Source organism: Apodemus sylvaticus, chromosome 16 (assembly GCF_947179515.1).
Source record: "Apodemus sylvaticus chromosome 16, mApoSyl1.1, whole genome shotgun sequence".
Classification (NCBI taxonomy): Eukaryota; Metazoa; Chordata; class Mammalia; order Rodentia; family Muridae; genus Apodemus; species Apodemus sylvaticus.
Window position 1 is genome coordinate 33,578,240 of NC_067487.1, and position 17,482 is coordinate 33,595,721.

General features: G+C 37.1%; 1 protein-coding gene across 2 annotated transcripts in view; it reads left to right on the plus strand.

Annotated features, from left to right (window-relative positions):
• Positions 1–7,071, plus strand: part of LOC127666986 (sperm flagellar protein 2-like) — a 48,597-nt gene extending 41,526 nt beyond the window's left edge. For both annotated transcript variants that reach the window (XM_052159992.1, XM_052159993.1), the window contains one exon: positions 6,885–7,071. In XM_052159992.1, the coding sequence (XP_052015952.1) occupies positions 6,885–7,071 (187 nt within the window). The remainder of the gene's footprint in view (positions 1–6,884) is intronic.
• The last annotated feature ends 10,411 nt before the right edge of the window (positions 7,072–17,482 follow it).

Sequence of the window (17,482 nt, forward strand, 5' to 3'; positions counted from 1 at the left end):
ATATGTAATAGAACTATATATGTTATGTAATTATAAGTTATAAATTCAAATGCTCTGAAATTTCAAGCACAAAAGTATGAGGAGTGATGACTGAAATAAAGAGAAAAAGTGACATAAATCATTATAGCAGTAAATAATGGATTATAAGAACCAAAAATTTTTAATATTAGAAAAGTGAGATAATTCAGCCCTAAAAGAAGAAATACACATAATTGGATATGTGTATCCATAAGCAAATAAAGGTCCATCATTTTATGACACAAATGCAAATTGAGGTCTGTTTGGGAAGAGCAGAATAAATACACTAAATACATTTAAACCACCTACTTTTAAATCACACATGGAAAGGGTAGGAAAACATGGAGAAAAGTGGGAAGGTTGATTACTCAGGTCTGACAGATTGCACAGTAATGACCCCCATAGATTTTATTTTGGCTTCAAATTTCCTAAACAAGACCTGAACATTTTGGTTTCAGACACATTAATGATATTGATTCTCTGGTTAAAAAAAAAAATAAGCTAGCAGAATAAAAAAATTTAGATAATAATGACAGTTTTCAATCCAAATTCCACAGGCAAAATTGTAACCTCACCTCTCCTCATGTAACAAGGGTAGGAATCCTCATCTACCCTTGTAACAAGGGACTTCACCTATTCTTCAGGATGATGGCAGGGATGTAGAGCAGGAGGCGTGGATTTCTGTCCCCACCTGAGCATGGCAGAAAACTTGTGTAGTCTCCATGGCCTGTCTTGGGGGGGGGGGGCTACTAGAAACTTTCCCAAGATATTCAAATGTCTCTACAGTAGATCAGATGGAGACTCTGTGAAAGTAAAATTCCTACCTCCTCCTAAAAGTGGCAATGTAATGCGTTCCTTATGTCTCATGGCACACAGGGATTTGTTACTTGCCACTAATAAGACAATATTTCCACTCTCCTTTGCAAGAGCATTATCAGAAAAAAAATCAAACAAAACTGAGATGCAAAATATTCTAAACTATGACAAAAAATGTCATCACTAGCCGTCATGTCAAGCAGCAAAAAGAGTACACACAGGAAATGAAAGGCAGTGGATAATGCTGTTATATGCTAAACTGCATTATCCATAAATGTGACCTTGTTTGGAAGCAGAAATATTACAGCTATGATAGATTCTGAAATGTTGGCTAATTCAAGGTAACTGGTATCATTGTAAGAGAGAGTTGAGATACACAGCAAGGAACCACATTATTACAAGGGTGGTGTGTTATTGAGCTGCAAACATAGTAAAATCAAATATTTCCAGCATATTGTCAAAAAAAAAATAGGAAAGGCAACAGAGGAGCTACCATGGTTTTCAAAAGATACCTGGACTGACCAACATCTTGAATTAAAAAAATCTACCTTTCAACACTGTGTGGGACAACTAATTACTATTCTTTCGCCCCACCCAGGTTGTGGTAGATTGTTATAACAACCCTTGAAAATGAGTGCAGATGTTAGCACTTAGATGACAGAGGTCTTGAAATGACCTAATTACAGTTTTTAATCAGCCATGGCAACGAGCTTCAGCGAACAATTATAAGCTGCTTGAAACAATGTGAAAATGAAGTCCCAGAACGGAAATGCAATAAAAATTAGTATTAAATAGAAATTTTATAATTGAAAAGTACAGTACCCAAAATAAGACCTCAGTGCTTGGGCACAACAGCGGGGTAACGTGGGCAGAGAGAAGACTCCGTGAATAGGAGGCAGACTAATGGAAACTGACCAGCGTGAATAACATAGAGGTGGTAGGTTTAAAAAGAAACAGAGTCCAGTCCTGGGACTCATTAGCAGTATCATGTCTGTCTTCAATCATTGTTCAAAATACCGAGAAAGAACATTTTTTTTCTTTTCTTTTCTTTTTTTCCCCCGGTCTATATATTTTTTTATTTGATATAGTTTTTACTTACATTTCAAATGATTTCCCCTTTTCAGGTCCCCCACTCCCCGAAAGTTATATAAGCCCTCTTCCCTCCCCCTGTTCTCCCATCCACCCCTTCCCACTTCCCTGTTCTGGTTTTGCCCTATACTGCTACACTGAATCTTTCCAGAACCAGGGGCCACTCCTCCGTTCTTCTTGTATCTTATTTGATGTGTGGATTATGTTTGGGGTATTCCAATTTTCTAGGCTAATATCCATTTATTAGTGAGTGCATACCATGATTGATCTTTTGAGATTGGATTCCCTCACTTAGTATGATGTTCTCCAGCTCCATCCATTTGTCTAAGAATTTCATGAATTCATTGTTTCTAATGGCTGAATAGTACTCCATTGTGTATATATACCACATTTTTTGCATCCATTCTTCCGTTGAGGGATACCTGGGTTCTTTCCAGCTTCTGGCAATTATAAATAGGGCTGCTATGAACATAGTGGAGCACATATCCTTATTACCTGCTGGGGAATTCTCTGGGTATATGTCCGGGAGTGGTATAGCAGGATCCTCCAGAAGTGACGTGCCCAGTTTTCTGAGGAACCGCCAGACTGATTTCCAGAGTGCTTGTATCAGTTTGCAACCCCACCAGCAGTGGAGAAGTGTTCCTCTTTCTCCACATCCTCACCAACACCTGCAAGACAGAACATCTTATAAGGATGAAATCTTTATTTTGACCCACAGCTTCAAAAGTTTTAGTTCATGATTGTTTGACCTTGTTTCTTTTGGGCCTGTGCAAGATAGAAAATCATGGAAAGGAAAATATGTGGTAGAGAAACCCATTGTCTACTGGAAGCAAGGGACTGAAAGAGAGAAGGTAATCTCAGTCTTCCCTCCAAGTCATACCCTCATGACCTAACTTCCTACCAGGCCCCTACCACCTAAGGGTTCCACTCCATGAGAATAGTGCCACAGTTTGATAACCAAGCTCTCAGGCCACAGGCTATATAAATAACCCAAGATACAAACTATTACTCATAGTATTTCAGCCCCAGAAGTGGAAAATTAGTGGAGCAGTGTAGTGCTCAATAATATCTGAAAATTTATTTAACATGCCAAGACTCACTAATCTACAGATTCAAGAATTAAAGGAACTCTAAATAAGATAAACCCAAATAAGTTCATATAATGGCATAGCATAATTAAATTTCTGAAAAATTTAGAAAGGAGGCACCATGAAAGCCCCCCAGGGAAAGCCCTCAAGAGCAAAGTATTTCAAAAGACTCATTATTTCTTCCCATAAACCAGAGAATCCAGAAGTGACACAGTAGTTTTCACGTGTCAGAGCAAAGAACTCTCAACCCAGCATCATATACCCAGCTGAAATACCCATCAAGTGAACCTGGAGACATGGCTCAGAATGGAAAACCATTCTTTGCTCTTACAGAGAACCCAGGTCCAACCCCTAGCATCCACAGGGTGAGTCATATGATCTATTACTCCAGTTCCAAGAAATTTGATGTCTTTTTCTAACCTCTGTAGTATCCACCCACACATGTGAACAACACATCCATGACGACAAAATGCTCCAAAATAAAACTGAAAATAAATGTACAAAAGATTTAAATAAGCCTATCATAAACAAAGGGGGAAATGTTAGATCATGGTTACCAAGAACATTTTCTGGCAGCTTGCCTCCTCTCCAGTGGGCTAAAAGATGTTTTCAAATCAGGAAGAAAAGTCTTCTATAAGAGAACATTAGGACTAGGCAAGTCGAAGAAGAATATTCGCAGTAAACAGGACAGGTGAGAAGAGGATTCCCTTCTCTGTCTTAGAAGGCATGTTACCTTGGGATGTGAAGGTCACTGTGCCACTGTGAAGTGTACTTCTCAGTGTGCATATAGGAAGCCTGTCATTACAATCTGATGAACGTAAAGAAACAGAAAAGTGGTCATGCTTCTTTGGTTTGGTGTTTTGTTTATTTATTTTGTTTTATCAGCAGTAAAATGATGCTACTAGATGTTTAAATTGTATATTAACAATATAATGTCTGTTACATATACTAAATAACCTGTACAGGATAGGCTACAGATAGATTAAAAATGATTTGCAAAAATAGTCATTTAGTAAACAGGGGAAAAAACAATCACAGAATTAGAACTCTACGAATTAATATACTTTCATATTCATATAATGATTTCATCTCTAAATATACTAATTAAAAATCAGTGATGGTGGAATCAAAACATATGACCAAACTTTTTCCATCATAAGAAAATAATTTCAAATATAATGACATAGGCAGATTAGGGGTAAAATAAATAAAATTATATAAGATGTACATATTAATCAAGATAAAGCAGGAGATTTTATATTAATATCAGGCAAAATAGACTTTAGAGCAAAGGAAATCACCAGAAACAGAAAGGAACATCTGTTATGTTTCCCTAGAGAACCTTGACCAGGAACAAACCCCAACAATTTTAAAATACTTATGGAGTTTTCCTTGAGGAATCAAAAAAGAAATCACTATAGATCACTCCGCTTCAGCAGACAGCCACACACCAGTGAAGGTATATAGGCAGTACAAACTGTACACAAAGTGTGAAAATCAAAGAAATTACAAACTTTGCGTAGGCTGAGAGGTGTTAGGGATGGGGTGAATGTGGTCAAAACTCTTTGTATAAAGTTATCAAAGAATAAAAGATGCAAGGAGAAACTTCAAATACTTGAAAAATAAAAGCACACTTCTAAATAAATAACTCTCAGATCTAATAGAAGTCTTAAGGGAAATACAAAAATATATTGAACAAGGTGAAATGAAAACACAGCACTGGAAATCTTGTGGGATACAGAAAGAACAATGTTGACAGAGTTTTACAGTAAAAACTCCATTCTTTAAAAAGAATAGTAAGTTTCATGTCATTACCACTGCCACCTCAGAAACCTAAAATAAGGAGGGATAAATAAACTAAAGTCAGAAGGAAGATAGTCATAAATAAAGAGCAGAAAGAAAGAATGAAAGGAAGGAAGGGAGGAAGGAAGGAAGGAAGGAAGGAAGGAAGGAAGGAAGGAAGGAAGGAAGGAAGGAAGGAAGGAAGGAAGGAAGGAAGAGATGACATACCTATGAATATCAGGAATAAAGCAGAGGATATTACCTCTGAGCCATTAAGGACCAGAGAAAAAAGAGATTATGGTATGTATGAGGAAGCTTATTTGACTTGCTAACTGAAGACATGAGCTAATTTCTCAGAAACAGAAATGCCACAAAGCACCTACATAAAATTTGGCAGGCTCGATAACTACTTGAATTTATATAAGCCCTTAACTCTTAAGGAAATTGAATTTGCAATTTTTCAAAAATATTCTATTATTGAAGATTATTGAAGATTACTGAAGATTTTTACCCAATATTTGAAGAATTAACAGTTAAACTTCATTTCCAAAACAATTATACACACACCTTCCAGAGAGGAAAAACTATCTCAATTCCAAATCACCTTACGGAGCCATTATTACCCCTTTTATTGTAAATAAAACGGAGGCCATTATTCCAATCATATGAAAATAAAGTTACTAGAGAAGAATGAATGAGACAGAATAATGCAGTAATGATTAGTATGAGCTGTCTATAGAAGGGCCCACATGCAGGTCAATCGATCAGAATAGAGAAGCCCAAATACAGATTACTACAAAACCACTAGGCTGATTTTGGCTAAATATCTAAAGTAATTTTATGAAAGAAAGAAAACCATGGTAGGAAATAATCCTGGTACAACAGGCTAATCACAGGCACAACAATAAAAAAAATTCTTGACCTTTGAAGTACTTAACACATAGCATACAAATTCAATGAAAATAAGTCCTAGGTGGAAATGTAAAAGAATATAAAATTTTTCATGTGAGAGAAATGTTCTGTTGTCCTATGAATAGGCAAAAAAGGCTTTAGACATGATACCAAAATCATGATTTGTAAGAGAAAAACATGACAACCTGTATTTCATTACAATAAAAAAAAACCATTTTCCATACAAAAGATAGAAGTCAGTAAATGAACTCATAAAATTAGACAACTGTTTTGAAGACGATTAAGAATCGGATAGAGTACTTATCATATTTTACTCATGGAAGCAGAAAAAAATCTGTGCTTTTGTATCAGGGTTATTCACTTAGCATTTCTTCAACATCCATCCATGTAAAATCAATTTTTTTGAATCATGATTTCAAACTCTAGATGAACCATTTTTCATTTTTCTTTTAGCGGCATGGTCGGAGTCGTGCCAGCCTCTTTCTCTCACGCATTTTGTTCCCTCAAAGGTGTTTTCTGGTCACTCTTTCCAGTGTCCCTTCTCTAGGTTTCAGCTCATGGACCTTCCATGAGGCTTCCTCAAACCAACAAATCAGGTCAAGTCAAACTGTTACTTTCTCCCATTGCATAATTCTCAGCGGAACTTCTTGTTAATGTAATTCCTTCCTCCCAGACCTGGCTATCTGAAGCTAGGAATTGCATTCATTCTTGTATCTAGTAAATATATGGAATTAGATGTTGCTTAGTATCACTGGCTCTTCAAACCATTCTTATCATCCATGCTGTAAGAGAAGAAGTGTATCTAAAACAATGAGCACGATCCAAACAAAGAGGCTTAATTCCCAGCTTTGGTAGCAAATAACTGCAACCTTAAGATGCGGTTTAAATGATCAAACATTCGACTCCTGTAAGCAATGGCTAGAGTAAATGGGTACCAAGGCTCCTTCAAGATAACAGTTTACTTATGTGCCTATCATTGTAACAAAAGTTTAATGTACGTTGGTAATTCTGACATTGTACATGCGATAATCCTTAAAATTGTTTGAAATAATCATTTCTGCTTAAGTCAAATTAAGGGCAGTCACTTATATAGATATAGCATAAGACCAATGATTGCAGTAAGGTGTGTATTCACTGATTTATTCATTGGTCACTTCCTTTACTCTTTTGTCTCAATAGTCTTATTCCACATAAGATGATGCATGATTGGAAAGAGCTGTTTTTTAGTGGAATTCCCATATATGAACAGACTTCTCTTACACATGGACAAACAGAACCCACTGAGGACCAACGTGTAGAAATGAAGAAAAGGAACTTACTCGATAAGAAGGATTATGAAGAATATAAGGTACATACTAATATGTAATAATTTGAGTGACCGAATCACAATAAATTCTTTTTCTTAATGCTAATTTGTGGCATTTTATTTAATTCCTATTAATGAAAATAGAAATTTACATTTACATTTTTCTCTTGTGTTAATTCATGTATGACTGAGTTTTACCTGCTAAGAGTATTCATCATTATTATCTGTTACGCCTGGTAATATTATAACAGTCTAAAAGTAATTAAGTATGCTACACTGAGCAAGCAGGTGTCAGAAGAACACCTCACTAGAATTTTTCTTTCATGAGCTGTCTACCTTTGTTTCAAAAACAATTGTTAAAAGATCATTTTCAAAGTAACTTATCTCAATAGTATATTGTTTCATAGGCAAAATGGAAAGTAAAGTGGATATGGTTTAGAGTGGCATAAATTCATACAATATTTTATTCAAATACTTAAAGTGTTGGATACAAATTGCATATTCTGTATAGTTTTTTCAGTTCAATGTTATTTTACATTGAAATTATACAGAAATCAGTATGAATGATAATAATGTGATATAAGTACACAATACATGTGGTTTATAACAATTTATAATATATTTCTATTAAGCGTTCAGAGGTGCTCCGAGCAAAGAAATCATTAATGTTTTAAGGAAACGGAAATACCACCTGCCAGTTAGAAAGTGGTCCAAAGACCTTTGTGATTAAACAGTGGACATTATTCACTAGTAATTGTAGATTTCTGGTCTCTAAGTCATAAGCACTGGACACATTTGATACCTCAGTTGTGAAGTCATGATGATGGTAAACTTATTTTGTGTTTGTTAAAGCTCATTTAAGATAGTAAATGTTAAATATGTGGTCCAAGGGATTATGTGCATTGGATTTAAGCTGCACATACTAATTTTCTTGCCCAACTTTCCCCATCACACTTCATTTCACCCTCAGCCGTGAAAGCAGCACTCTCGAATGCAGTTCCTGGGTAAAATGGTACAGCTGTGGATTGCAGAATGGGAACGCTTATGGCTTCCAGTATCACCGGCCTCTTGGTTAGCAAATGCAAGATAACAAGAGGAATGAATGAAAGGGGATTAGTGCATCACGGATAGTCACTGAAGAGTTGGTAGACATTATGAGGTTGGGCATGTAAAATGAGTTCAGGACAACGACCAGGGCAATGAGCAAAACAGCACTGATGTGTAGACATCATAGGAGGTTAAGATTGCAGTAAAGTTAAGAAAACAATACCCACTCATCGGGAACCAAATGTACATCTCATTCTAACTGAATGACAGTGTAGTTATACCCTCGAGAGGATTATTATTTATTTTTGTACTGACTAAAAACTTAAGAACTACATATAGATTTTTATTTACTGTGTCTGTGGCATACTACCTGCACCACCTCTAGTGTGTGTGTGTGTGTGTGTGTGTGTGTGTGTGTGTGTGTGTGTGTAGTAATAACCTGTGAGAAAAGTTGTACTTCTTTCCATCATCGATTAAGAAATCATTGCTGTCCAATCAAAGCTGAACCACCTGAGAGCTTCAGCTGATTAGTAACGCAGTATTTGTTCCTTGCTTGTTCCTTGAAACAGTTTAATCTACTCTGTTCTTTTTCTCATAAATCAGGAGATGAGGTAGGCCACAAGTGAGCCAAGCTCTGTATTTCTAACTATATTTCTTGTTTGGGAAATGATTACCACAGGAACACGCTTGTCTTACCCACTTCCTGGGGCCCATAGCATACTTCTTTGGCAGGAAATTGTCGACTTTTGTTAGGAGATTGTTTCTGTCTGTCAGCACAATGCACTTCTTTTTGTGCAACATCTTTGCTGGGTTTTGTTTGTTGTTTTGTTTTTGTTTTGTTGTTATTGTTGTTTGTTTTTGTTTTGTTTGTTTTTAGAAATAAAAACTCCCTTACAATTTCCTTGTGTATATGTTTTGTCCTTTTTTATTATTTAATTTATTTACATTGCAAATGTTGTTCCCCTTCCCAGTCTCCCCTTTGCAAACCCCCTACCCCATCCCTCCTCCACTTTGCCTCTAAGAGGATGCTCCCCCACCCACCCACCCAATCCTGCCTCAGCCATCTAGCAACCCCTTTTGTGGGGGCAACAAGCCTTCACAGGACCAAGTGCCTCCCCTCGCACTGATGACAAATGAGGCAGTCCTCTGCTACATATATAGCAGGAGCTGTGGACCCACTCATGTACATATTTTAGTTGGTGGTTCAGTCCCTGAGAGCTCTGAGGGGTTTGGTTAGTTGATATTATTGTTCTTCCTATGGGGTAGCAATCCACTTCAGTTCCTTCAGTCCTTCCCCCAACTCTTCCGTTGGGGTTCCTGGAATCAGTCAGATGGTTGGCTGTATATGCATCTGTATTGATCAGGTGCTAGTAGAACCTCTCAGAGGGCAGCTATGCCAGCTCCTGTCTGCAAGTACTTCTTGACATCAGCAGTAATGTTGGGATTTAGACTGCAGATGGGATAGATCACAAGATGGGAGGGTCTCTTGATGGCCTTTAAGTCAGTCTCTGATCCATTTTTTGTCCCTGTGTTTCCTTTAGACAATAATTCTGAGATGAGTAGATGGCCCCATCCCTCAACTGGGGGCCATGTCTATCTATTGGAGATGGTCTCTTAAGGTTCTACCTCACCTACCTAATGTCAACCCCATTAGGTCCTGGGAGCCTCTCTCATCCCTGACATCTGGGATTTTCTAGTGGTCCCCTCCCCCTACTACATATTTCTATTTATTCCCCTGGCCCTCTGGACTTTTCTGCTGTTTTCCCCCCATACCTGATCATCTTCCCTTTCCTCCCCTCTTCCCCATCTTTCCTCCCCAAGCCAGGTCTTTCCTTCCCTCTGCCTCCTGTGATTATTTTGTTCTCCTTTCTAAGTGAAATTGGAGTATCCACACTTTGGCCTTTTTTCTTATTAAGCTTCAAATATTCAGTGGGTTGTATAGTGCATATTCTGAGCTTTTGGAATAATATCTACTTATCAGTGAGTACATATGTATATCCTTTGGGGTTTGGGTTATTTCACTTAGGATGTTATTTTCTTGTTCCATCCATGTGTCTGCAAAATTCATAAAGTCATCCTTTTTAATAGCTGGGTAGTATTCCATTTTACAAATGTACTATATATTCTGTATTCATTCTTCCATTGAGGGACATCTGGGTTGTTTCCAGATTCTGGGCATTATAAATTAGGGTGCTGTGAACATAGTGGAGCAAGAGTCTTTATTATATGTTGGAGCATCTTTTGGTATATGCCTAATAGTGGTATAGCTGAATCTTCAGATAGAACAATTTCCATTTTTCGGAGGAACCACCAGATTGATTTCCAAAATGGTTGTACCAGCTTGCAATTCCACCAACAATGGAGGAGTGCTTCTCTTTCTCCAAATCCTTGCCAGCATCTGCTGATGCCTGAGATTTTATCTTAGCCATTCTTATTGGTGGAAACTCAGGGTCATTTTGATTTACATTTCCCTGATGACTAAGGATATTGACTATTTCTTTAGGTGCTTCTTGGCCATTCAAGATTCATCAGTTGAAAATTCTCTGTTTAGTTCTGTACCCCATTTTTAATAAGGTTATTTGATTTTCTGGGGTCTAACTTCTTGAGATCTTTGTATATTTTATATATTCGCTTTGTATCATATCTAGGGTTGGTAAAGTTCTTTTCCTAATCTGTTAGTCGCCATTTTGTCCTATTGATACTGTCCTTTGCCTTACAGAAGCTTTCCAGTTTCATGAGATTCCATTTGTCAGTTGTTGATCTTAGGGCCTGAGCAATTGATGTTCTGTTCAGGAAGTTTTCCCCTGTGCCGATATGTTCAAAGCTCTCTCCCACTTTCTCTTCTATTAGATTCAGCATATCCAGTTTTATATGGAAGTTCTTGATCCACTTGGACTTGAACTTTTTACAAGGAGATAAAAATGTATCAATTTGCATTCTTCAACATACTGGTCACCAGTTAAACCAGCACCATTTGTTGAAAATGCTTTCTTTTTTCCCACTGTATGGTTTTGGCTTCTTTGTCAAGGATCAAGTGACCATAAGTGTGTGGGTTTATTTTCTGGGTCTTCAGTTCTCTTCCATTGAACAACCTGTGTCTATACTAACACCATGCCAGTTTTTATCACTATTGCTCTATAGTATAGCTTGAGGTCATGGATGGTGATTCCCCCAGAGATCAATATTAGCAACTTAACATCATAGCTGAAAGCTCTAGTACAGAAACAAGCAAACACACCAAAGAGGAGTAGAGGGCAGGTAATAGTCAAATTCAGGGTTGAAATCAACCAATTAGAAACAAGGAGAATGATATAAAGAATAAACAAAACCAAAAGCTGTTCCTTTGAGAAAATCAACAAGCTAAATAAACCATTTGCCAAACTAACTAAAGGGCAAGGAGACAGTATCCAAATTAACAAAATCAGAAATGAAGAGGGAGATATAACAACGGAAAGTGAGGAAATTAAAAAAACCATCATATCCTACTGCAAAAGCCTATACTCAACAAAATTGGAAAATATACATGAAATGGATGACTTTCTAGACAGATTCCATGAACCAAAGTTAAATCAGGAGCAGATGAACTATCGACACAATCCATAACCCATAAGGAAATAAAATCAGTCATTAAATGTCTCCCAACTAAAAAAGAGCCAGGGTCGGATGGTTTTAATGCAGATTTCTATCAGACTTTCAAATTCTAATACCAATACTTCTAAAACCATTTTTTGCAAGATAGAAGCAGAAGGAGAACTACCTAATTCATTCTATGAAGTCACAGTTATGCTGATACCTAAACCACACAGAGACCCAACAAAGAAAGAGAACTTCAGATCAATCTCTCTTATGGATATTAATATGGAGAAAGCCTTTGACAATATATAACACTTCTTCATGTTAAAAGTTTTGGAAAGATCAGGAATTCAAAGCCAATACCTAAATATAATAAAAGAAGTATGCAGGAAACCAGCAGCCAACATCAAATTAAATGGGGAGAAACTAGAAGCAATACCACTAAAATCAGGGACAAGACAAGGCTGCTTACTCCCTCCCTACTTATTCAATATAATACTTGAAGTTCTAGCCAAAGCAATTAGACAGCAAAAGGAGGTCAATGAGATCCAAATTGTAAAGGATGAAGTCAAGGTATCACTATTTGCAGACAGTAAACATAAGTGACCCCTAAATTTCTACCAGAGAACAAATGCCACTGATAACTACCTTCACCAAAGTGGCTGCATACAAAATTAATTCAAACAAATCAATAATGTTCCTCTACTCAAAGGATAAACAGGCTGAGAAAGAAATTAGGAAAACAACACCCTTCACAATAGTCACATATAATGTAAAATATCTAGGCGTAACTCTAACCATGCAAGTGAACGATGTGTATTGCAAGTACTTCATGTCTCAGAAGAAAGAAATTGAAGAAGACCTCAGAAGTTGGAAAGATCGCTCATGTTCATGGATTGGTAGGTTTAACGTAGTAAAAATGGCCATCTTACCAAAAACAATCTACAGATTCAATGCCATCCCCATCAAATTTCCTTCTCAATTCTTCAAAGAAATAGAAACTTCTCAACTTCATCTGGAATAACAAAAAACCCAGGACAGCAAAAACAATTCTCAACAACAAAAGAACTTCCGGGGGATTCACTAGCCCTGACCTTTTTCTTTTTAACTGCATAGTAAACAGGTCCCCTGCAGATTGTCTGTTATTGTTCTTTATTTTGAGGACTTTGTTCTTCTGAAGAACTTCTAAATAGTCGAACACATGGGAAGAATAAATATTACCATTCATAAAACATGTGTCTACAACAAAACAGGAGGGTACTATATCTTGGTTTAGATCATAGACTAGTTGCCCATATTTGTTATTTCTAAATTTGCTCACAATTTCTATTTCTATAAGTAAATGCAGACCTTTGAAAGTATTTGCATTCTTGACATACTTGAATGATGTCTGTGCCTTCTTTCCCCCAAAAAACTGACATCATCCATGTTTGAGCTCAGGTTTATAAGAATATGAACTGTTGGGACTAGAGAGATGGCTCAGCAGTTACAAGCACTGACTGCTCTTCCAGAGGTCCTGAGTTCAATTCCCAGCAACCACATGGTAGCTCACAACCATCTGCAATAGGATCTGATGCCTTCTTCTGGTGTATCTGAAGACAGAGACAGTGTACCCATTTAAATAAAATAAATCTTAAAAGAATGTATCCCATCCTCATGCTCTAGTGAATAATGTTTCTAGAAATCTTCATCTGCTAAGAAGGAACATCATGGACTAGTCATCCCCAGTGGGTTTCCATGGTACGGTGATAATGACTTATTCGACAAAATGTATGGAAGAGGTACCTAAGAGCTATCAAGTAGATGTGGGTAGCAGCTCAACCAGGTATTCTCCCAACCTTTCCAGCATAGATATCAGTACAAGCACAGATAACTGGCACATGATTTCTCATGGTGAGTTTGCCTTCCTAAATCTCAAATGATGTCCTTGTCATCATCCTCTTCCCCAGTAGTCTATTTTTACATATACACCTTACAAACAGTTGCTTATTGAGTGAGTTTAGTACAGTTTCCACATCCTTTGATTCTGCATCCACAGAGTCAGCCAATCACTTTATGTGAACAAATATGGTTCACATAAAGACCATTTTATCCTGTCATCATTCCCTAAACAATGCACTTTAATAACCCATTCCAGTGGCATTTACATGATAATAGAAACTCAAGTAATACAGCAATGATATAAAGGATATGGAGTGATGTTCATGAATGACATGCAAAATTTTTAATATTTTCCATAAGTAACACCAGTTTCCCTTTTTATGATTTTTAGTTAGTTCCAAATATCCTTGCACTTATCCAAAAGGGTGACTATGCTAATATTTGCTATTTGTGTTAATTTAATGAGCTGTGGTTTTCTGAAGATTCGCACTTTTCTAACCCTCTATATAGCTCCCTTGTATACATCCATCATCAGTTTATAGTTGGATTTATCATTTGAAAGAAGGTTATTTTCTATTTAGCATATCATCTTACTTCAACTTTTTTGTAATGATTTTTCACTGTTATTTTTACTTTTAATGGCAAAATGCTGTTTTTATTGACAATCTTATGAGTTTGTGGTGGTTGCTTATGACTACCCATGGACTAGGCTTTGCTATATGTTATAATCTTCAAATATATGCATTTAGTAATAGTTCTTTTCGCCAGGAGTTTTTCATGGATAGTGGGAATAAGGAACTAAGTGAGAGATGGGGTGACTATCCTAAACAACCGAGTGTTTTGACTTGGAGATTCCAGGCCATCATTCTGTTCCTCCTCTGCATCCCACTGTGTGATGTTTATGAGGTACTCAATAGACTGAATTGATGATAGCCAATGACCTTTTCGAGAGTGGCTTCTCACCTTCCTCCCTGACTTCCCAGCACATTTGAATCAACCTTCATATTCTGTTCAATCCATTTCTTTTTAGACAAAGCATCAATTAAGCCTATACCATTCATGTGGCCTTACTCATAGGATCCCAAGCATGGGAAGTTTAGCCAGTGGATGCTAGGGTCATGTAGATCCATTATCTCATCCATTCAATCCAAGTTTATACACTAAGCAGATTAAATGACAGATGTTTATTTTTCAAAATTCCAGAGTCCTGGAGTCTAAGGTAAAGATATTAAGCAATTTAGGTCTGTAAGTAAGAGCTCTATTTCTGGACTCTAGATGGCCAGCCTTTATTGTTGACATTGTAAGTTACGAAACAAAGGAAATCTGGTCTCATTCTTCTCATATATATAGGGTCCTCCTTATGAATATATGTATATATGTATATATATATATATATATATATATACCTAATAGTCCTTGTATGTGTATGATTTTAGGGATGGCCACTTAGTAATGGATAATCAATTAGGGAATTCTTCTCTGTCGAGGACTATTTCTCTGCTCTCAGTATTATGACTTATTTATTCCAAAAGAAAGAACTCTCAGTGGGCTTTTAGATGATGGAGTTTTTTTAAATTAATCTTAAATATGAATGTAGAGAAGTGGAGTGCATAATTCTAGAAGACTCTGAGAATAAATATGCTTCTGTGTTATCAGATAGGAGACGATAAAGGTCACCTTAGAATAAGTAGTTGCTTACACAATAAGAGTTCAGATGTCACCTAAGGACAATCTTCTGTAAATATTCTGCCTGTCCCACATTATCATAGCCTTGAATAAGACATCAACAACTGATAAAATTAAGTATTTACTTGAGTTATCAACAAGAGTCATGATAAACTGACATAATATTAAAGTGCTAGGAAAAGTTTGGTGCCGAAAGGAATGTGCCACTCTCCAGGGCTTTTCTTTTTATTGTGTTTATAGACAATTTCATATATGTTTATAATATATTTCAACTGCTGTGTCTCCTAGATTCTCTCAAGCCTAGCTTCATTCTTTTCTACAAATTCCTTTCTTACATGCATGTCATTTGATTTGGCTTGGTCGGGTTGGCTTTTATGCTCTACCAAGTTGCACATGGGCCTTTCGTGTGAAGATGAGTTTGGGACTGTCCGTTGGAGCCTGGTGATCTGACCAGCAGGTAAACAACTGAAGACAGTGAATACTGTCCCCAAGAATCTAGCACTGCCCTACAGTTCATCAGGTAGAGGCAGGGCTCCATAAGTCTCTCTCCAACCCATGACTGACAGGTCTTGTCTTCTATAGGCCGACTGGACACAATAGCACCTGCTGGGGAATGATACCTGCAATAGCTCTTAGCCAAAATGTCACCTCCCTCTTGACTTGATGTTTTCTCTCTTCTCCTGATGTATAGTTTCAGGATAGGAGGGTAATATTTTAGTGACTACAAGCTTTGTTATACCAGAGAAATCTTCAACTCTACATCATTAGCTCTAGACAATAGCACATGACAACTGGTATCAGAGGCCAAAAATTCTTCAAAGTTCTTATGAAAAGCAAGATCCAGAAGTTAGTACAGAAGCTATCTGAGAAGATAGACTGCTAACTGTATTGAATATGGCTTGATTTGAACACTTTCTCTTTATTTTTCTGCTGTTTGTTGTTATTTTAAATCAGTGTGGTCATAACCATGAAAAATGTTTTGGGTCCTCAGCACAGAGAGATGGGATCCTCTTCTTGGGTTGTCAGGAGAAATTCAAGAACATGAAAGTCTTCGGTAATTTTTTTCTAATTCATCCAGGAAATTGTGCTTCTGAAAGCATTGGGCTACTATAATTCTCAGTGTTCCAAATTAAGATCTTGGATGGGTCAGAGTAGCTTTCAGAGCAGAGGAAAGAAACAAGATTGGAACCTGTAGTTTTGTGGTGACTAAGCTACTCCTTCAGTGACCTCCCAAGTGAGTCACTGTAGAATTTGAGAGTAGGGCAAGCCCTTACCCACAGTCTGCACTGTGTTTTCACTGAATTTCACTCAACAGTATTGAGTACTCAAGGGGAAGGATCTCTCATAGTCTGATATTTGCTACCCTTTATAATCAAACCTGTAGTCCAGTGATGATGACTGTCAAATATATAGTTTGCTGTCTTAAGTTTCAGAAGTAGAAATCTCACACTGCCTACAGCTGTTGAACCCTTTTAGCTTATGGTGTTGTAAGATAAAGTGACTAGATTGCACAGTAAGTTGCCAGGCTCTCTCCAGGGTGGATCTATGATCTTCACAGTGATCTGAGAATACTGAGAAACTGATGGGACTAAACTAAGTCTTCATTAAAGAGATAAGTACATCTTAGATAGAACTGGGCTTCTTTTGTGTTGGCCTCTTGTCAAACATGACTTGTTTCAATGATATTAGGTCATGAAAGATTAACAGAAGCAACTGTTAAAGATTAACAAAAACAACTGTTAGGACACAAATCACTGGATAACTGAGAAATAGCAATCTTCAGTCAGAACCTTATTACATTTTCTGATCATTCAGAATAATGGAATAGGTTAAAGGGCAAGGCACCAACTACCTATAATCCTGCTTCTAGGAAAAAGGCAATTCAGGTTGTATCTAGCAAGTTAAATGGAGTCAACTTCTGCTTTTCCATCATGAATATTGGGTTCAGACAGTGTTTTCAGTAGATACAAGCTACACCCTCAATGTACAGCTATCCTGCCAAAGTCAGTAAGATGTAGACATTCCCATCCCATGGCTTCTCTGGGATCTGAACGCTAGACTGTCTGGGAGACATCTAAACCACACCCAGACCTGACTGGAAGTCAAATGACTTATCAAAGTCACCAGACTCATTCCCTGAGTAAATTTACCATTTAGAACTGTTCTGAAACCTCCAATAGAGAGATCATCCCATCTGAGGTCTTTGGTGAAATTTCAGAACATGCTAGCAACCATGCTAATCACCTTCTCCTTTCTGCTACTTCTCAAACACAGAATCCACATC